General features: G+C 40.4%; 1 protein-coding gene across 1 annotated transcript in view; it reads right to left on the bottom strand.

The window, feature by feature from the left end:
• n4bp1 (nedd4 binding protein 1) overlaps positions 1 to 15,946 on the bottom strand; it is a 29,550-nt gene extending 13,604 nt beyond the window's left edge. Inside the window, exons 1-2 of the mRNA XM_059992907.1 lie at positions 15,481 to 15,946; positions 10,491 to 12,052 (exon numbers count right to left, since the gene is read on the bottom strand). Of these exons, the coding sequence (XP_059848890.1) occupies positions 10,491 to 12,052; positions 15,481 to 15,840 (1,922 nt within the window). The 5' untranslated portion in view covers positions 15,841 to 15,946. The remainder of the gene's footprint in view (positions 1 to 10,490; positions 12,053 to 15,480) is intronic.
• Between the last annotated feature and the right edge of the window lie 6,970 nt (positions 15,947 to 22,916).

Genomic DNA, 22,916 nt, shown 5'->3' with positions numbered 1-22,916 from the left:
ATGTTCTATGGTTCTATGTTTCTATATTGTAAAAAAAAGAGAATTTCCCAGGGGGGAATACTTTTTTTAAAAATTGAGGCTGTATATCTGTTCCCTTTCCTGTTAGAAGTGTCAGCCTTCTAACCTGGCTAGTATATTACATCATAATTCTTTACTTTTTCCATTACATGTAACATGATACCTTATCAAGTACTTGACTGGAAATTTAAGCAGAGATAAATACTGGTTTTCCATCATTCTCTGCACATTATATCATCAAAATAATCTAACTTAGTAAAAAATTTCCCTTTCACAAAACTATTGCCACTCCAGAATGCTAGTACTCAAATAGGCATTTGTTCTCAAATTTTTCTGACACTTTCAAGCATTATTGATACTTAACACATCTTCATAAAACTGAGATCAGGTCCACCAAAATGAACAATTCCACAACCTCTTCCACCCTATCAATGAATAGGTTTCTAATCTTCTTCAATGACCCTGCCATCTTGATAACACACAGCTTCAGAAACATAATCACTGACCTTGCTCACCATTCTTTTACAACCCTATGCATCATTTGAATTAGAAACTAAAACGCTTATAACTGCTCCAGATTTTTCTAGCTCCTTAAATTCATATTCAAGACCATGATATAGGAGCAGAATCTCATCATGTATGATCCATTTTTCCTCTCAGCCCCAATTACCTGCCTTATCCCCGTATTCCTTCATGCCCTGAACAATGAAAGATTCATCAACCACTGCCTTAAATATACAGAAAGACTTGGCCTCCACAGCTGCCTGTGGCAAAGAATTCCACAGATCACCACTCTCTAGCTAAAGAAATTACTCACCTATAACACTGCCTATAAAAAGTATTCACTTCCATGGAGCTTTTCTTGTTTAATTGATATATAACATTGAATTACAGTCCCTACCATGAACCATCATGTTGTGGGGATGCTTCATTGCAGCAGGCCTGGAAAGGCTTATGAAGGTTGAACCTGATGTAGTCTGCAAGAAAACTGTACCTTGGGAGAAGATTTGCTTTCTGGCAAGACAATGATCTTTCTGGCAAGACAATGGCAAGCATGAAGCTAAAGCTACACAGAAATGGTTTAAAAACAAGAAAATTCATGTCCTGGAGTGGGCAAATCAGAGTCCAGACCTCAATCCAATTGAGAATTTGTGGCTGGACTTGAAAAGGGCTGTTCACTCACAATCCCCATGCAATCTGGCAGAGCTTGAGCAGCTTCTTACAGAAGAATGAGGAAAAATTGCAGTGTCCAGATGTGCAAAACCTGTAGAGACCTAGCCACACAGATTCAAGGCCATAATTGCTGCCAAAGGTGAATCTACTAAATACTGACTTGAAGGGATTAATTATGTAATCAATTATTGTGTTTAGTAATGGTAATAAATTTAGATCAATTTGTAGAAATTTGTTAGAAATACGCAAGAGTTTTTTTCTGTGATCACAGAGGATTTATTTTGACTTTTTTGACACAGATTCAATGTTCTGAAACAATAAAATGTGAAAACTTCTTGGAGAGGGTTGGGGTGAATAATTTTTATAGGCACTGTAATTCATACTTGTGGAGATCCCTACAAGGAGCTGTCAATTGCCATTTTTTTGTTCCAACAACTGTAAAAACTAAATCAGTGGAGAAATCATATCAATTACAAAATTAGTACTTCCACACAATTTCCAGAATTAACTCTCAAAATTTTCACATACCTCAAATTTAAAAATCTATTCAGTTCAACATTCTCATAGAAACTGAATATTTCTACAATTACAGTAAAACTACCATGAAGTGCTTTCCAACTACTTGGTTCAATATCTGGCTCATTTTACAATGTTTTTCCACTCTCTTGGTGCCCACTGCCATGTTCCCTTCTGGGACTCCCTTTCATGTGCTCCCTTTTAACTTACAACTTTCAACAGTTTAATTATCTAAAAAGCAAATTAAACGTATATTGGGCGTGCATTGGAATGTCATTCATAACCTGGAAAATCTGTCAGTCTCGCACCAAAGTCATGAAAAATTCAGTATTGGAATTTTACTGCATCAGAAAAACTACAAACCAATAACAAAATTTTATTCACATGGTTATGCAAAGGTCAAAAGTACAAAGATTATTGCAAAGAAGTTATGCTTATGGTAATATGACAGTGTGGGAATCCCCAATCAGAAGACAAATGGTGATTCATTACTTTGTTCCACTGAAAAGCATATATACTTTATACTTTGCATCTCCATTGTACAATTATGCAAGGAATTTACTTATGATTCAGAACGTCATGACGTGCTTTATTGCTGTGAATAATGATGTGTACGCATATTCAGTAACATGTCTAACACATGCACACACAAGCACAGAATGAGGAAGGAGGAGAAAATATTAGTAATACTTTAGTCTCTGTGCTATATTTGATGGAATCAGTTAAATCTCATTGCAATCCCAATACAAGAGCGAGCTTGTACTGGATCCACTGCAAAAAAAAAACGGCAGACGCAATCTCAATGGCTCTTCACATGGCCTTAGCCCACTTGGACAATGCAAACACCTATGCGATGATGCCGTTCATCGACAATAGCTCAGCATTTAACATCAGCATTCCCACAAACCTGATAAGTTACAGAACCTGGGCCTCTGTACCTCTCTTGGCAATTGGATCCTCAACTTCCTAACTGGCAGACCACAATCTGTGCGGATTGGTGATAATAACAACTCCTTGCTGACGATCAATACTGGTGCACCTCAGCGGTGTGTGCTTAGCCCACTGCTCTACTCGCTCTGTACCCATGACTGCATGGCTAGGCGTAGCTCAAATACCAACTGTAAAATTGCTGATGATACAACCATTGTTGGTAAAATCTCAGATGGAGACGAAAGGGTGTACAGAAGCAAGATATACCAGCTATAAGGTTCGTGAGGCATGACTTGCCACTGACAAAGCCATACTGACCATCCCTTATCAGATTAAACTTATCCAAATGCTTGTAAATTCTGTCTCTGAGAATCCTCTCCAATAGTGAATAACATTTGCCACCCTTCTGGTACTACTTCTATGGCCAGTGAGCATGCAAAGATAATCGTTGAGGGTGCAGCAATCTGGTCTTGCTTCTTATAGTAACCTATAGGATATGTTCTGTCCCACCCTGGGGATATACTTATCCTAATATTTTTCAAAAATTCCTGTGCATTCTCTTTAAGATCAACATGTTCCAGCACACCAGTCTGTTCTACAGTGGATTCACATTTATCAATGTCCACATCACTGGTGAATAACATAGCAAAGTATTCATTATGGACCTCCCATACCACTTCTATCTTGAGGCACACGTTTTCTATTTTATCCCTGTCAGTGCTTTCCTCACTCTAGTCATACTCCAGTTCTTCATGTACAATACATGTAGAATACCTTAGGTTTTTCTTAATCCTACCCACCAAGGTCTTCTCATGTCCCTTTCTGGCTCTCTTAAATCCATTCTTAAATTCTTTCCCACCTTCTGTGTAACTTTTTAGACCAGTTTGATCCTTACTTCCTAAACCTTATGCAAGTCTGTTTCTTCTTCTCGACCAGATGTTCCACATGCTTCCTTCACCCTAACTTTCTTTCCTTGCCTCAACGGGACAACCAGAAAGCCACATAAGAGTTCCTAAACAACCTTTCTGTTGTGCATTTTCTTGAGTACATCAGTTCTCAGTTTAAACTCCAAAGTTCCTGCCTAAAAGTATCGCAATTTACCTTCCTCCAATTCCTCCCAGACTGCCTTCTCCTATCCCACTTCAAGGCCACAGTGCAGATCAGGGAGCTATGGTCACTGTCTCCAAAATGCCCACCCACTGAGTGATCTGACACCTGACCAGGTTCATTGCATAGTACCAGCCCAGTATGGCCTCTCCTCTTGTTGACCTGTCAACATACTGTATCAAGAATCATTCTTGGACACACTTAAATTCCACCCCATCTAAACTTTTTGCACTGAAGGAGTTGCCAATCAATATTAGAGAAGTTGAAATCATCCATGACCATAACCTTGTTATTTTTGCATTTTTCCAAAATCTGCCTTCCTATCAACAACAATGTCTCTTTTGGGATGGGGGGGGGGGGTTTCTATAGGATATTCCCAATAGTGATTACTCCCTCACACAAAATGCTGGTGGAACACAGCAGGCCAGGCAGCATGTATAAGGAGAAGCACTGTCGACATTTCGGGCCAAGACCCTTGGTCAGGATTGCTCCCTTCCTATTTAACTTACACCCACACAGAGTCAGTAGATAATATCCACTGTTCCTGATTACCAATGCCACTCTTCCACCTCTTACCTCCCTTCCTGTCCCTTTTGAAACATCTAAACCAAGGAGTATCTGGCAACCACACCTGCCCTTTTGACAGTCAAGTCTCCAGAACAACCCATTTCAGTTTCAACCCACCCAACTGACTGCAATTATGCCCTTCCCACTGTCTGTCCTTCCTCACAGTCTCTCTACATGCTGCATCTACCTCTACACCAACTACCTCATCCTCTAACTTATCACTGTTTCTAATCACCCTGCCAAACTAGCTTAAACCTTCCCCAACAACTCTAGCAAACCTACCCATGAGAATATTGGTCCTCTTGATGATGAGAGACATTGATCATATGGATAGTCAGAGGCTTTTCCCCAGGGCTGAAATGGTTGTCACAAGAGGACACAGGATTAAGCTGCTGGGGAGTAGGTACAGAGGAGATGTCAGGGGTAAGTTTTTTTTAAACTCAGAAAGTGGTGAGTGCATGGAATGGGCTGCTGGTAACGGTGGTGGAGGTGGGTACTATAGGGTCTTTTGAGAGACTTTTGGATAGGTACATGGAACTTAGAAAAATAGAGGTCTATAGGTAAGCCTAGTAATGTCTAAGGTAGGGACATGTTTGGCACAACTTTGTGGGCTAAAGGACCTGTATTGTGCTGTAGGTTTTCTATGTTTCTCTTCAAGTTCTGGTGTAACCCATCCTTTTAGTACAGGTTATACCTTCCCCAGAAGAGATCTCAATGATTAACAAATCTGATACCCTGCCAACGCACCAATTCTTCAGCCACATATTCAACTGCCAAATTATCCTATTCTTACCTCACTGGTGCACAGTGGAGATTACCACAATTGAGGTCCTGCTTTTCAACTTCCTACCAAGCTCCCTTTTTGCTCTATAGCATTTCATCTCTTTTCCTACCCATGTCATTGGTACCAATAGGTACCATGACTTCTAGTTGTTCACCCTCCCTCCACAGAATGACATGGACCTGATCTGAGATGTCCCTGACTCTAGCAACTAAGAGGCAACACACCATCTGTGAGTCTACAAACTCCCCTGTTCCCCTAACACAAGGGTCGGCAACCCGCGGCTCTTTGATCTCTGTGCTGCGGCTCCCCGTAGTTTGTTAGTTTTTGAAATGTAATTCGAAATTTGAAGATTATGGTAATCTTGTACAATCTAAAAACGTTGTGGAGACCCCATTTCCTGGCACATCCGAACCGGCTCACAATTAGCCACCGTTCCGGCTAAGGGGGATAGCCTACGGGGGTTTGTGAGTACGTATCTTTTGGAGCATCCGCACCCATGGGGACGAGTTGAGGGAGGCTTTAAATCAAGGCTGTTCAGTTCGAATAAAGTTACCTTTGACTGCAGTGTCTTTATTTTAGCGCTGCGTGTAGCGCTACACCGCTACAACGTGTTTTTTATCGCTATTAATATACATCACCACTGCCAATGCCTGACACCCGCCAGTGCGCGCTTTCTTTTAATTCTTCGATCCAAGGTAGGCTACCTATGGAGTAACCTTCAACCAACGTCTTTTTTTCGGATTCAAAATGTTTTTGTTTCATGCAGAAATGTAATTTCGTTTTCTCTGCAGGAGTTCATCAATTTCATAAATGCAACACATTATAGTTTGTTTATACATAGCATAAAGGCAAAAAAAACCGTTGTATGCAGTGTTATTTCATTTTAAATGTCAAACGGGTTTTGTGGCTCCCAGTGTTTTCTTTTCTGTGGGAAGTGGGTCCATATAGGCTCTTTCAGTGGTAAACGTTGCCGACCCCTGCCCTAACAGAACCAATCTAGTTCTGGTCCTTATGGCTTTCACTGCATAGGATGTCCCCCATATCACTATCCAAAAGCACTATATTGGTTATTGAGGGGAACAGCCACAGAGGTACACTGCACTATCTGCTTATTCCCCTTCCCTCTTCTGACATGATTTTGATAAAAGGCAATTGGCCTGATGTTGATATTACTTGAACCGCTGAGCATTTCTAGCATTTACTGCTTTTATTTCAGATTTCTACCACCTGCAATAATTTATTTTAAATATGCACAATTGCATCACCCGCTTTAAAAAAATTCTGCAAGACAAAATTATAGGAGCAACATTGCTCATTTCCTTCTGAGTATACATTCACAGCTCCGGGAACCCAGTTTCAATCTCAGTTTCAAATGCTGTTCTTGTGCAGTTCTCCTGTTGCCCCTGGGGCTTCAGTTTACTCCCATGTCTAGACATGAGTATTGGTAGGTTGATTAGCTGATGTGTATTGCACTTTTTGTTGGTGAGCAATTAGTAGAGCAGTTGATTTCAATGTAGAAAGAAAATAAGTGGATTATTCTGTATATCAGAATTGTCCGTAATAGTCTTAGGGAGTTGCGAAATATGCTACTTAGACTTTATTTATTTGCTCTTATTTTTGGCACAAGAAATATCTTCAATACAAGACCAAAATTGCTAATTGGCAATATTAACAATTTAATGCTTCAATTATCTTTTAAAAGGGAAAAGTTTCTAATTACAAATTATTTACTTTTTTTAAAAAATGCAGCAGGGTGTTCAATTTATAGATTTCAATAGGTAAAATGGATCCAAAACAGGCTTTGGATCAAAAGAACACAAGCATACAGTGTCTCCATATGGACTGAATGAAGATTTGCTTGGCTGTTATTTGAGGGTAGAGGGTTTCCGGCAAGGTCGACATGAAAGTTACTCTGTGCTGGGCCTTGATGAAAAGAGCAAGAACCAAGCAGCTCACAGGATGGGGGAGGAAGCAGAAAGAGCCTCTATACCATAACTTACACCAAATCTGTTTACTTCATTGATCCAAAATCCCTCACATTAGTGAGATGCTAAAAATTTGCCTAATAAAGCTATGAAAATCAAAATGCTGAAGGATGATTATGCAAGAGGACAATAAAGGAGAAGGGGAAGTGGGATGAGGTAAGCACAACGCTAGACTAAATGGCCCACATGATCCAGAAAAGTAGAAAAAGTCATGTAGGTCAGAAATTGCATTTGTACATCCCATCTCAGCAAACTTAAGACACTCACATGTATGAAGTTTAGAAATTATTCCTATGCAGCACAACCCCCCCCCCCCCCAGAAAATATTGAAGCGCTCAGTAGGAGTGTGTACTTCTGCCACTTCTTATTCCTCCAAGATAATTAATCCTTCACATCCACATCCAGTCATTTTTTTCTTCTTATACGTTAATGAAAGCTTTTATAGTCCATTGTGTTTCTGACACAAGATTATTCATTATACTTTCCAAATAAAAATTTCCTGGTCTTTTGCTGAATTTTGAAATGTTCCCAATCTTTAGACCTAGCTTCTTTTTCAAACAATCGTAGCTTTTCCACTGATTAAAACTATTACAATGTTTCTTTTCATCTACTATTGAATTACCCCTTTCCTTCTTGATTACATTTGAGGCACATTATCCATTAATTATCTGAACATCAGCCTTTGTCACACCTTTCAGTAAAGTTTTTAAATCTATCACAGTTAACTTAAATTGAATACCTATTATTGTTTCCATTTTGACCAAAGGTCCCAATTTTGGATTGAATCCTAATTATGCAAAAAACTTAAAATACCAAAACATTAAGATCGCCCTTCCTGAAATGCCATACGACATTGGAGCAGAATTTGGCTATTCAGCCCATCATGGCTCAGTTATCACCCACCTCAACCCCATTCTCTGAAATGTCTGACACCCTAATTAATCAAGAACCTACCAACCTCCACTTTAAATATACCCAATTACTTCCCCCCCCCCCCCCCCCACAGCCATCTGTGGCAATGAATTCCACAGATACACTACTCTGGCTAAAGCAATTGCTACTCATCTGTGTTCTAAGTGGCTGTCCCTCTATTCTGAGGCTGTACACTCTGGTCCAAGATTCCACCACAATAGGAAATATCCTCCCCTCATCCACTTTATCTAGACCTTTCAATATTATATCCCTCACCCCCTCCCCATCAATTTCTAAACTTCAAGGAGTAGACCCAGAGCACGACACTCCTCACATGATAATGGTTTTATTTCCAGAACCATTATTGTGAACATTGTCTAGGCCCTCTCCAATGCCAGTATATTTCTTCTCAGTTAAGGGGGACAAAACTGTTCACAAAACTCAAAGTCTGGTTTGACCAATGCCTTAATTTATTTTTGTTTTAATGTTAGTCCTTTTGAACTGAATGCTAATATTGCATTTGCCTTCCTTACCACTAACTCAATCTGCAAGTTAACCTGTAGGAAATCCTGCACAAGGGTCTCAAGACCCTTTGCCCCTCTGATTTTTGTATTTTCCCCCCATTTAGAAATAATCTACAGCTTTAATCCTTCTACCAAACTGCATCATCATAACATTTCCATAAATTTCATCTGCCACCCCTATGCCCATTCTCCTAATCCAAGTCCTACAGACCCCGATTCCTCAACACTACCTGCCCCTCCACCCACCTTCATATCAACTGCAATCTTAACCACAAAGCCATCAACACCATCATCCAAATCAGTGACATAACGTGAAAAGAAGCGACCCCAACACTGAGCCCAGCAGAAAAGCACTAGTCACTGTAGCCAAGCAGAAAAAGCTCCTTTTCTTTCCACACTTTGCCTCCTACCAGTCAACCAATCTTCTACCCATGCTAGTTAGTATCTTTCCTGTAATACCATGGGTTCTTGTTTAGCAGTCTCATGTGTGGCACCTTGTCGAAGACCTTCTGAAAACCCCTAGACTCTTCCTTGTCTAATCTGCTTATTTCCTGAGATAATTCCAACAGATTTGTCAGGCAGGATTTTGCCTTCAGAAAACCATGCTGACTTGGGCCCATTTATCATGTGCCTCCAAGTACCCTGAAACCTCATCCGTATCAATGGACTCCAACTTCTCCCAACCATTGAAGCATGGCTAACCTATAATTTCCTTTCTTCTGCCTTACTCCTTCTTAATGAGTGGAGTGACATTTGCAATCTGCCAGTCCTCCTGAACCATTCCAGAAACTAGTGATTCTTTAAAGATCATTAATAATGCCTCCACAATCTCTTTACCTACCTCTTTCAGAACCCTGGGTGTGGTCTGGTCCAGGTGACTTACCTACCTGCACACCTATCAGCTTCCCAAGCACCTTCTCTTTAGTAATAGCAACTACACTCACTTCTGCTCTGACAGTCTCGAATTTCTGGCATACTGCTAATGTCTTCCACAGTAAAGACTGTTACAAAAGACTTATTAATTTCATCTGCCATATTTTTGTTTCCCAATACTACCTCTCCAGCATCTTTTTCAGCAGGCTGATAATCCACTCATGCCTTTCTTTTATTCTTTATACAAGTGAAAGAAAAACTTCTGGTATGCTCTTTTGTATTATTGGCTTGCTCTTCTTAATATTACAACTTTAACTATAAGAACTAATTCTTTCGCAGCAAAATATTATATCAAAAATAGCCTTTCCCTGAAAGTATCCTTAACACACCGAGATTAAGAGCTTTACCCAAAAAGGCTAAATTTTGCTCTGGATTAAAGAAGTACTTTAGACAATCTATAAATCAGTTTATCTCACCAAGTAGCAATCCAGAATTTATATTCTTTAAGTCTCTCTCCCCCGCCCACCTCACTGACATACACATTTTGTGCTCTCTACACAGGGCCTTATACATTCATTTTCCTATATTCTTGGTCATAACATGGACAGCAATGACTGAATCAATTACCTATTTCCTTCTGTAATATGCTTTCAAGTGTGAAGTTATCACACTGGCACCAAATATACAAGGGTTCTTAGATCCTGCTAAAAAAAATACTTTGCCTCATAACTGCATCATCTGCAACTCCCACCACACACATCCTAACCAGTCTCCTCCTCATTTATTTCATTGAAGATATTCTTTCTTTCAAGTGTCATGTTCAGCAGATATCTTACTCTTGTGAATTAGTTACTAAAAACAAACAGAAGCTGGAAATCTTAAGCCACACACACACACAAAATGCTGGAGGAACTCAGCAAGTTAGCATCTATGGAGAAGAATGAAGTAACGAAGTATATTCCTCTCTGTAAGATATTGCCTTACTTGCTGAGTTCCTCCAGCATTTTTATATACTTATTTAGATATACCACATGGTAACAGGCCCTTCGGGACAACGAGCCCATACCACCCAATTAACCCCAAGAATAATTTCATACTTACGACATTGCAACATTACTTCCATCAATTACGATATGTTTTAAATTTTGATTCCCAGGAGCGTTTGTTAGGTTTAGTTTGTAAGGCCCTTTAATTAAGTCATGGAAACGTTGAGCTCCAGTTACTGAAGCTCTTACTTGTTGATTAGAAGGCACAACACAATTAACAGGCAAATTAGTCTGTTCAGAACTTCCTCTTGCTACAATATCATTTTCATTTATCATTCTCTCATTAGTCAAGTCACTGGTCCAAAGCTTAGCTGAGCAAAAACCTTCAGCGCCTTTAGTTGGTCTGAGTGCAGGCTGCTTTAAGACTTTGTCTTTGTTATTCTGTGCATTACCAATCAATGCTACATCTTCAGAATGGAAATTTTCTTTAAGTAACTCACTTCTCTGTGGAAAAGAACTGGTGCTTGAAGCAGATATTTGCTTTCTCGGTTTTTCTTCAGCAGTTCCAATGGTACAATCTTCAAGTTTCTTCATGTATGAATCCCTTGCTTCATTCATTAGCCTTTCACGAGTGTTATTTGGAACAGATGTTTGATCCATCTCACTAGCCTGCTCTTTTTCCAAACGGTTACTTTCTTCAACAATTTTCTTTAGCAGTTCCATAGGTTCCTCAGTCTCTCCCATTTCCTTAATGACTTTTTTAACAATATCAATGGAATAACCCATTGATGTAAAAAACTCCATTAGCATTCTGAACTCCTTTTCTGAAGTAGCAGTGATAGAGTCTTCCTCAATTTGATTATCTTGCTGTCCACTTAAGGGATGAATCAATACATCATCAGTATCAGTGACCAAATCAATGCAAGGTGATTTTGCTGTAGCATTAATTGCAATGAACTCTTCAATATCACCAGAAAACTGCCGTTTTGTATGTCTGTCTTCACTAGCAGATGATCTTCTTTTGCATGACTGTCTTTCCTTAACCACTGATGTCTCCTCACGAGATATTTCTGTTTCTCTTCCTGACTGTTGTGTATCTTGTGTAAGCACTGTGTCCATTTGGTGAGCTAGTTCAGATACAGGTGTTCCAGCCTGTTTTCTAATTTCTTCAAAAGATGGCAGATCATTGCATTTTTCCTCTGGAAGTTGTGTCTCTAGAGAAGAATCCACTCCATCGTGGACAACAGGTTGGGAATGATCAGTATCCAAAGTAAGATCTATACATGTTTTAAGATGAAGTACTTCTTGAGTAAGATTCAGTAGCTCCTCTTGTACTGAACTTGGCAAGAGCAGCAAATCCATTGTGTATTTATCAGCATGTAATTCTACAAAAAGTTTGAACTTTCTTTTAATGCTAGATTCCCTTCTGGGTGGTAAACATTGATTATCTCTAAAAAGCTTCACAAACTGCTGTATTCGAGTTTTTGCCATTATCACTGCCTCGGCACATCCATAAATGGCAATCACTCCAGCACTTTTCATGGAGATGTCAGCACAAGTGTCTTGTATAAGACTCTTGAGAAACAAGCCCCTGGCTCCTGCAAAAATGCAATGCATATCCTTTGGATAACACTCAATTTGATGAAGCTCTGGATTACAAATGCCCTTGATATATTCCTAAAAGAAAGACAAAACAAAATTAGATGGCTCTTCATTCAACGCTACTGCAAATATTCTATTCTCAGTCTTTGTGGGGGGAGGGGGGGAAATCAAGTAAGAATTTTTTTTGCAAAATGGCCAAGGAAAGATAGTATTATTGTTGATCTAAGTGACAACTCCAAATACTACTTGGCAATTTTGAAACGAGATACAAGAACAATGCATTTAATAAAATATTCTGACTAAGGCAAAATATTTTAAAATTTAGTTGTAAAAATTATATAGTAAAATGACCAATATTCAGAGCATCACTGCCACATCAGAAGAGAATTATTAAAAATTATGTTTGACCTTGCATAAAATTACAGAAATAACTCATTTTGATACTGATCATGTCTAGCCCAAACAAATTAATTTATACCCAAAGAAAGAGAACGTTGGAAAACTCAGGAGATCCAGCAGCATTAACTGGAGAAAAACTGTCAAATTTTGGGTCAACAGTGCTTCATTAGAACTACAAAATGGAATGTGGAGGAACAAATAAAATACTGGAAAAACTCAGTGGATCATATGAGTAGTATGTTTAGTTACAGAGAGGGGAAGATTCCCCTTCATTTTCTTCCAACCTGATCTCTTCCCCTGGTCTCTTCACTTGACATTTTCACTATATCCATTCTGAACTTCCTCAGCTTCAATTCTTTATTCCCCCATCATAAAGAACTCTGAACTCAACATGATGCTGTCATCAGCTGTTGCATTTATCTCTGCATCCATTCTTCAGCTACAATTCTTCACCTCAGCTGGTGGATGCATTTTAGTCTCCTGAATTCTCAAATCAACTTGACTCTCAGCTTTTACCCCCTAAGCCTATCCTGTGATAACTGATGACAGAACATTGACTATTTCAACAGTCTTTACTCATTCCGATCTACCCCCTCTGAACTTATTGTACCCCACTCACTAGAGACCAATTCCATCAAACAACCCAAGATGGCAGTGATATTGCAAACTGACCTCTACCTCAGAAACTGTGCATCAAGTGTAAAACATATCTTACCATACCATGACCCCAATGCTGAACAACAGACCACTGACTTCCAGTCCTCATTTTATCTGGTCAACAGCTCCACAGGCTCCAGATCCCAGTCAACCTATGTATTAATTCCTCCCCAAAAATGCAGAAGGACTGCCCCAACAAACCCATTATTTCCACCATTCTTGTCCCAAGATTTATTTCTTCCTCCCTTAACTCTGATTTTCCACTTGTCTAGTACTTTGCACTTTTATTAGTGTTGAATTCAGTGCCTTCCTAACTGCGAGTTTTCAATCCACAGTGAACCTTTCACTTCTTCCCTAAACTGAGGTCCAGCCAGTCATGTTTCATCATCACTCTTCACCTGGCTAAACTCACTCTTGAAAAAAATCCTCCTTCACTTCTGCTCATTTTCTGCAAACCAAAAATGTAGCTCTGGGGTCTTCACTGACAATTTCCACCCTGCTCTCACTGCCAACTGGCCCATATATGATTCTTCGCTTACTTTTATCATCTCGTCCCAGGGAATAGGTTCGCAACTAGTATCCATTAGAAGCCTATCACCCTCACCCCTCCCCCAACTTTGTTGACTGCACCTCCTCCTACCCTACTTTCTGCAAGGACTCTATTTGCTCAACTGTACTTGGTCTGATCACAAGACTTTCCACACCAGTACCTTTAATATTTTTGTCTTTGTCCTCAACCATGAGTTTCTTTTAACCATAGTCAGTCGACTATACTTCCAGCACAGGCTCTCACCAATCTCCCCTCCCAATGAAGGGAGGTTGCTCTCATCTTCATCTTGCATTCTATCAGCCTCCTCTTTTCGCAGATCATCGCCCACAATTTCTGCCGTCTTTAACAAAATGTCACAGCTGGATGTCTTCCCCTCCCCCTTCAGTATTCAGAGGGACCTGGTGCTTCCATGATTCCCACATAGTCACTCCCATCCAAAACCAATCATCCTCCTTGGAGCACTTCCCACACAAACAAGGCAACTGCAATACCTGTTCTTTATTTCACCATCCAGGAACCTAGCCTTTCAAGGTGAAGTAGCAATTAGCTCAAATGCTGGAGAAAAGCTGGAGTAATTTTATCCAGATTGGATACCCTCTATATAGAACACACTGTTCAGTCTGAGGGAAAGCCCAGTCTTCTTCGTTACTAGTCACCTTAATCAGTAACTTATCGCAGACATTGCACATCTTTCAAACTCTGCAACATATTAGTTTTCTTGCTTTTCACATTCTTAAAATATTTAATGACAACTGCAGATGGGCATTTGGCCCATCAGATTCAAGCCTATCCTCAGAACAATCTCAATTTAATTTTGTCTTTATTACCCTGTAACATTTATTACTAATTACATTTATATTCATTTGCCTATAACAAGCAGTAACTTACAGTAGCCAATCAGGCATGGTTTTAGGAATTGGGGAACAAGGGGAACTAGACCATCTAGCAAAAACCAACACTCTACAGAGCATTCTATAGGTCAAACACATTAGCAAAAATTGCAGACAACACACACCCGGTGTTATGATTCCCCGAAGGACAAGTCCTTAATCCAAAATTTTAGCCTTGCCTATTTTTCTTTCCCCACTGGTATTATTTGATCATCTTAGTTCAGTTTTCATTTTGCATTTCAACCTGCACCATTTTGCTCCAATTGGTTGACTAAAACAAAGAACAAGATTATATTTAGCATCATTCTACCTATTTTTATAAAAGATTGTTTAACAAACTAATGACTTAATTCAATTGCAGCTTTTGAATGTTGCAACCATGGAATTTTCAGTAAACATACCATGACTTAAATGTCAAGTATTCTAAACATTTTGCTTTTCTCCCATAAGTCAACAGTGTTATCCTCACACCAACCCTGAAAGAACCCTGAATATTTTTAAAAAACTGCCTTTTAAAATTTAATAGCATTGGCTGGATCATTTTTAGCCGCTCAAGAATCAAGCTTTTGCTAAAATACAAAATAAGTCACCGCTCTGTCTTCAAGTGTACCGCGAATCCAATTAAATTAATACAATTAACTTCCCCTTTCAGAACTAGATTCTTATTCCGTAACTGAAGACACGAAGGATTTATCATGGAATTAGTATACACTTTAAAACTTAGATTTCGTGCATTAAAAAGTCCCAAAGTTAGCCCAAACACTTGGGAAGTACCAAACTTAGTTTCCTGGCCTAAGCGACAATTTCAAAACTATAACAAAGAAATCGTTTGGGAAGAAGTCTATCATCCATAATGTTTACTGTTGGTGTAACACGGCCGACTGGGGTTATTTTTGTTAACCTATTTCCGCTTTACCCTCTCCTTGGGGAGAAGATCGAGAATGAACAGAAACACTAAGTCTGAGGCCAATAGGCCGAGGTAGAACTCGAACATTCCCATAGCCTACCTTCGCTTTCCTCACATGCTCCTGAGTCCCCTTTAGTTGGGCCCAGATCTGCTGAGAGTCAACCGACTCCGGTAAGTATCGTGCCATTAGCGTCGGCGCCAAGATGGTCAGGACAACCTGGAAGAGCTCCTGAATCGCATCTTTGTTGTTCTCCAGGTAAATCTGTTTGTCTCTGGATACGGCGAACTCATCGCTAACCTGGGCCCCGACCTGGCCGATGTCCTGAGCCTGGCATCGGCGGGGAATTACGTCCGAGGCTCCGGAAGGACCGACCCTGTACGGCTGGTTTTGAGCCACATGACGGCTCGAAGTCGCCACTCCAGCCATGAGGAGTCGCTCGGTGTAGTTACTGGTGGCCATGAAGCACTACCGTGACCAGGGCCGCACTCGCTCTCCGCTCTCCGACATCGCGAATCCACCTCAACACAGGAGGTGGGGGGGAAACCAGACCGCCCGGGGCATTGGCGTCACCACGTAGCAAACGTCAGCGCTCTGCTCGCCCATAGGCGGGCTGTGTTGTGACGGGCACGAGCACGGGCACGAGCGGTGGATAGGGACTTTCCTCGACCTGATGATGCCGTATTGGGGAGTTCCGTGTTCTTGGTGTAAACGGGTGTGTACCTGCAAATTTCACAATGCATTCACATTAAGAAAGGGTGGAATTACTATTAACGAGGCCCTTTCAAGTTTGCTTAAAAACTTGCCAGTTGATATGCTGGATATCTGAAGTGAAAACAGAAAATGCTGAGGCCACTCAGCAGGTTAGGCACCATCCGTGGACATGGAAACAGTCTTTATTGCTTCTGGTTGATGATCCTTCGTCAGAACTGGACTTTTGCCAGTATATGTTGGGTCTTTGTCATTTTAACCCATGGAATTGTATCAAGAAGATACGGAAACAGGAATGCAAGTTTCTGAGAAGGTCCGTGAAGTAAGATGCTGAGAGGATCTTTCCCTCTGTACAGAAGAATATAAGAATTAGCTATCTGACACACTACGTCTGCACTGCCCTTTCAACATGGCTGATTTTCTTTTGTTCTATTTTTGCACCACCTCCTCAAACGTATGTTGATTTGAATGACCTATTGACTAAACCTCTACAGCCTCCTGGATGAAGAATTCCCAAGATTCACCATCTCTTGATTGAAGAAATTTCTCTTCAAACTTGTCTACCCCTTGTTCTGAGATTGTGACCACTAGTTCTAGACTCTATAACCTCCCTACATCTACTCTTATAAAGCCTTATCCATGTAACAGAACATTTTTTAAACTTTGTGACTGTAGCCGCCTCTGCCACATTCTCTGGCGGCTTGTTCCATTAACCTCTATCTGAAAATGTTGCTCCTCCGATCTCTTTAAATCTTTCCTCTTTCATCTTAAACCTCTAGTTTTAGAGTGCCCTGCCCTGGGGAAAAGGACTAACTTGTCACCATTTCTATGCTCCTCATGAATTTATATACCATGAATGGGTCACCTTCAGTTCCCTATGCTCCATGGGAAACAGCCCCACATTATCCAGTGACTCCTTGTCTCTTTCTAATTATAGCTGTCCCAACCTGGTAACATCCTGGTGAACCTTTTCTGCCTCTTTTCCAGTTTAGAATCAGTGCTGCAGCTTGATGGCTTCACGATTCTCCACAAAGACAGGACGGCTCAGTCCTTTAAAGGTAGAGGAGGTGGAGAATGTTTCAACATATCACCTGCAGGACCAAAGGAGCAAGCACACGACCACAGTTACACCACTGTCAAGAATGCTTACAGTGCCATCCCATGCCCACACTTTGAAAAGTCCACTCACTTGGCTGTACTACTGGCAGTGAATAAAGATCGTGGCACCTGAGGTGAGGACCAAGCAGGTATGGTGAGGGGAGGCAGAGGAATGCTTCCAGGACTGCTTTGAATCGGTGTATTGGTGATATTCAGGGTCTGAATCTGAATGAATCTGCCACAACTGTCCCCAACTTCATCAACCTATGTGGATGAGTGTGTGCCTTTGAAAACATAGCCAGACCAAAAGCCATGAATGAACCAGATTTGTAGTCTGCTAAGGGCTAGATCTGTGGCATTCAAGACTGGTGATCCAGAACACAAGAAGTTAGAGATGGAATTGGATGCATGTCAGGTCTGGCAGTCGGAGTTTCCCACTGCTTCAAAAGTGCTCCAATCATACCATTGCCCAAGAAGAAGGTGAGCGCCTCAATGTCTATTGACTATTAGCACCCACATCTACCATGATGAAGTGTTTTGAGAGGGCGATCATTGCCAGAATAAACTCCTATCACCCCAATAGATCCACAGGGGATGCAATCTCACTGTCTCTCCACTCATGCTTAGATCACCTGGCCAACAGTAATACCTGCATCAGGTTGCTGTTTATTGATCACAGCTTAGAGTTCAACACAATCATATCCTCATTACTAATCAACAAGTTCAAAATCTGATCCTCTGTACCACTCTCTACAACTGAATCTTTGACCTCCTCATTGGGGAGACCACACAGTCCGTGCAGATCAAAAATAACATCTCCACCTCACTGACAATCAACACTGGTGCATCTCAACAATGTGTGCTTAGCCCACTGCTCTATTCTCTCTACACCCACAACTGTGTGGTTAGGCATAGCTCAAATGCCATCTATAAAATAGATCTAAGGAGGTGCTGGTGAAATACACCGACACGTTACTGGCAGCAAACAAAACTTTGAACTACTTTGTTACTCGCACTTTTTCTGGAAAACGATCACTGCAATTAGTATTCTGTAACTTCCCTTTCATAGTTGAGCTTTTGAGCTGCCTGTACAACCTGGCATTTTTACAGTGTGAACTGAAGTCTTGAAGCTGTGAGACAGTGTGGTGTGGCATGTACCAGCCAAATCAAGGTGACGGGGCCCGGACTCAAGAGTGAGGAGTGAGCCAATGTGGCTTCTGCTGGAGTGAACATAGCCAATTTAAAGTGGCAGATCTGAGGTGAGGCAGCAGGGCCTGATTCCATGAGCTAATGTTTGACTTATAATAATGAATGAGTTAATGTTTGACTAATTTAAGTGCCATACCAGATTAAAAAGGTCAGGGTGCCGGAGGTTTGAGGCGAGGGTTAAGCTCACTGGTTGGCAATGTTTACTCATCTCTGCACTGAACTGAAACTGTGGCCTGCATCTAATGGGCTCCTGGGCCAGCTGCAGCAATGAGCTGGTTTTGTGACTGTGAACTCACTTTCATGAACTTTAGTTATGAATGTTATTTGCTTTTTATTATTTGCATGATTTATTCTTATTGTTTGCACAAGTTGGCATTTGGCAGTCCTTTTTAATAGATTCTGGTGGGTTTCTTTGTTTTGTGGCTGCTTGTAAGGAGATGCACCTTGAGGTTGTACATAGTATACATTCTTTGATAGTGAATGTACTTTGAGCTTTGCATTTGCTGATGAATCAACTATTGTTGGCAGAATTTCAGATGTTGGCCAGATGACATTTGGAGCAAAATAGATCAGCTTGCACTTGTTGTCATGTCAGTAAGACCAAGGAATTGACTGGCGACTTCAGAAAGGGGAAGTCAGAATGCAAACTCATTGAGGGATCAGAAGTGGAAAAGGTGAGCAGTTTCAAGTTCCTGGGCGCCAACATCTCTGAGGATCTAACCTGGGTCCAACATATTGATGCAAATACAAAGAAGGCATAACAAGTCTATATTTTATTAGGAGTTTGAGGAAACTTGGTATGTCACCAAAGACTTTCACAAATTTCTACAGGTGTACTGGGGAGAGCATTCTCATAGGTTGCATCACCATCTGGTGTGGAAGGGCCACTGCACAGGATCAGAAAAAGCTGCAGAAAGTTGTAAACAGAGCAAGCTCCATAACAGGCACTGTCCTCCCCAGTTTCAAGGACACCTTCAAAAGATGATGCTTCAAGAAAGTGGCACCCATCATCAATGACATCCACCATCAAGGACATCCATCACCCAGAACGTGCCCTCTTTGCATTTCTACCATCAAGAAGGAGGTACAGGAGCCTGAAGATACACACTCAACATTTCAGGGACAGCTTCTTTCCCTCAGATTTCTGAATGGACAATGAACTCATGAACTATACCTCACTAATTTTGCTGCTCTCTTTTTGAACTACTTTCTTAATTTACTTTATATGCTTACAGTAATTTACAGTTTAAAAATTATTATGTATTGTAGTATACTTCTACTACAAAGCAACAAATTTCATGATGTATCCCAGTGATACTAAAGCTGATTCTGATTCCTTCGTATAGAATGGTACATAGTATTCTAAATTGTGGTGTCATCACCGTGTTGTAGGATGTCTTGTATCTCAGTGATTCCAACAAATCATTGTTCAGAAAAAAAATCTATGTGAAACATCATTCTTTTGCTAAGGAACGTGATCTTGTAATTCCTTTGCTAATCACCTTTATATATAACCACGGAGCCAGAAAGTGTTGGTAAGGTCCTAAATGAATGCTCTTCATTGGTATTTACAAAGGAAACAGACTTTGTAGTGAAAAGAGACTTTCAGAGAAGGGGAAGATGAAAATCTGGCACGTTTTTCTATAATTGAAGTCGAGCTACACGATGGACAGAAGTTGGATAAATTCACAGGCCAGATGAGACTTATCTATGCAGGCAAGGGAGAAGGCTGCGGGGACTTTGACTGAGGTTCTGGCTACAAGTGAGGTCAGATGACTGCAGGATGGCAAATGTGGTTCCTCTGTTCAAGAAGGAAAATTACAAACCTGTAAGCCTAATGCCAGCAGTAGGGACAGTATGAATGATCACTCGAAAGCCAGTATGTTTTTATCCAAAGCAGGCCCAATCTGAATGCATTTTTTGAAGCAGTAACAATGGGTATGGATGTGGGCAGTGTCGTCGATCTGGATAATATCAAAGCTGTTGTCAAGAACACATGTTGGAGTCTGGTCCAAAAGGTTAACACCCATGGGATCCAGGGCAAGTTGGTAAAATCGATCCAAAATTGGCTTGGTCATGCAAGATAGAGGGTTATGGTCAAGGCTTGCATTTGTAATCTGATGTCTGTGCTAAACGTAACTGCACAGGGATTGGCACTGGATCTCTTGCTGTTTGTAATATGCATGAATTATTAAGATTTGGGGATTGGATGCATTAACAGTAAATTTGCAAGTTACATGAGAAACGGTGGTGTTGTTGGAGTAGAGGGTAATCTTAAGATACCGATGAGATTGAAGTACTGATTGAATGGATTGAGAAATGAGATGATGCATTTTGAGGTTTATAATTGGATGATCAGTTCTTAGGGAGTACAGAAAAACAGAAAGACACTGGTGTATGAGTCCTAAGATCCTTAAAAGTGACAATGGAGGTAGATCCCATAGTTAAGTAGATATATGGGATACAGGACGTCATTAGTCAGCATGTCAAACAGGAGAGCACAGAGATGATGTTCCAATTTACGAAACATCGGTCAGACCTCAGCTGGAGTTCTACTGCGTGCATTTCTGGTCACCAAGGCATAGAAAGGGTGCGATACCCCTGGAGATGGTGCAGAGGAGATTCATTGGGATGGAGCATTTCAGTTAATGAGGACAAACCTGTGTTTGTTTTCCCTGGAACAGGAGAGTTTAAGAGAGGGCTGGTATCTATAAAATTATGAGGGGCATATACATGTTAAACATAGAAACCTAGAACTCTACTGCATACTATAGGCCCTTCAGCCCACAATGTTGTGCCAACCATGTAACCTAGTCTAGAAACTGCCTAGAATTATCCTACCGCATAGCAATCTATTTTACTAAGCTCCATGTACCTACCCAAACTGAGGAAACCCGATCCTATACAAAATTAGAAGGCATGGATTTAGTGTAAGGGATAAGAGATTTCAAGGTAATCTGGGGTGGGGGGGGGAGATACCTTTCAACTAGAGAACAATGAGTAGCTGGAATGCACAGCCTCAGAGGGTGTGGAGGCAGAGTTGCTGACAGCACTTAAGAAGTGTCTAGGTGAGCACTTGAATCGCCTAGGAAGAGCAAGCAATGGGCCTCACGCTGGAAGATGGGATTAATACAGATAGATAACAAATGGTCAGCATGGACTTGAGATCACTCAAATGGCCTATCTCCATGCTGTACAGCTCTATAGCACTCTGACTATATTATATCTCCTTACTCTTCACTTAACTGCCTTCAGAACAGTTTATTTCTATATACCTTTCCTACTTCCTTCATGATTTTAAATATCTCCATCTGATTTCAACCTTGCAGCCAAATCTCATCTGCCACCTCTCTGCCATTCTGCTAGTTTTAAAAACTATTATTATATTAGGCAGAACTGCAGCAAGAATATGAATCCTAGTACCCTGTGTAGTGTTGACCAAGAATGTTTTAGTTACAGTGCTCTTGATCCTCCCTTCTGAACCTTCATAGGTATGTTCTCCCTTGACTTTAAAAAAAATGACATTAACTCTGCTTTTTGGTTACACATCTCTCCTCAGTCCATTAAACTTGAGACATTGAGACTTGAGATATGCTTAGAGAGGAAGTGAACAATGATGTGGGTTATTTGTAAGTCAGTGCTTCAAGAATGAAATTGGGATAGTTTTTCTGTCTAAAGTAAGTAACTACCAGACATATGACATTCTTATTGATTCAAACAAGATGAAAAAGAGAAAATATGTGTATTACAGAGAGAGAGAGAGAGAGGAGAAAATGTGTGAGTGAGCGAGAATGAGAAAGGAAATGAGAAATACTGTGCTGAGAGATATTTTGAAATAACAACAGGTGTGATCTAAACTAAACATAGGATGTTACTTTCATTTACAAAAGGAAAAGAAAAGGAATGAGTGGGTGAGGCAGAGTGAGAGAGCAGGAAAGAGAGAAAGGAAGAGTGAATAAGCTTGAGAGGGAAAGGAAGTTACAAAAAGCAGTTACGTATGTTTAAGCCTCTGCTGGGAGGAAATTTGAAGCAATCATATGTTCCATCTAAACCCAATATGTAAAATGAATGATGCAACTAGAGGAATGATTCTGCATTAATTAATAAGAAATTAAGTTGTAGAGGCTCATTGTAAGAGCCAATGCCTTTTTAAAATATGTGATATAAGAGTTGTTTGTGGCTTCATCGTGTACTATTTTCCTTTAGCTTTTAATGTAAGTGTTAAGGTTTTATTTCACTGTGGAAATTAACTTTTTTAAAGGTTTCTAAAGGCAGGAATTATAAGCCTTGGTTTTGTTTCTTTTCCTGAGAGTTCTCTATTTCCTCTTTGGTTATTTTAAAGCTACTAAGTTTCAATTATTTGTAATTTGGAAGAAATAATATTGAAAGAAATAAGGACAGAATTCCACAATCTTTGCATGCAGTCCTTTGTTAATATTGTGAAAGATTTAAAAATCTCCAATTTTTGGTACAGGATTCCCATCTCATATATGTTGGCAAATTTGAATTGATATTTAGAG

This window comes from Hypanus sabinus, chromosome 17, assembly GCF_030144855.1.
Source record: "Hypanus sabinus isolate sHypSab1 chromosome 17, sHypSab1.hap1, whole genome shotgun sequence".
NCBI lineage: Eukaryota > Metazoa > Chordata > Chondrichthyes > Myliobatiformes > Dasyatidae > Hypanus > Hypanus sabinus.
This window is presented reverse-complemented; position numbering and strand designations above follow the sequence as displayed.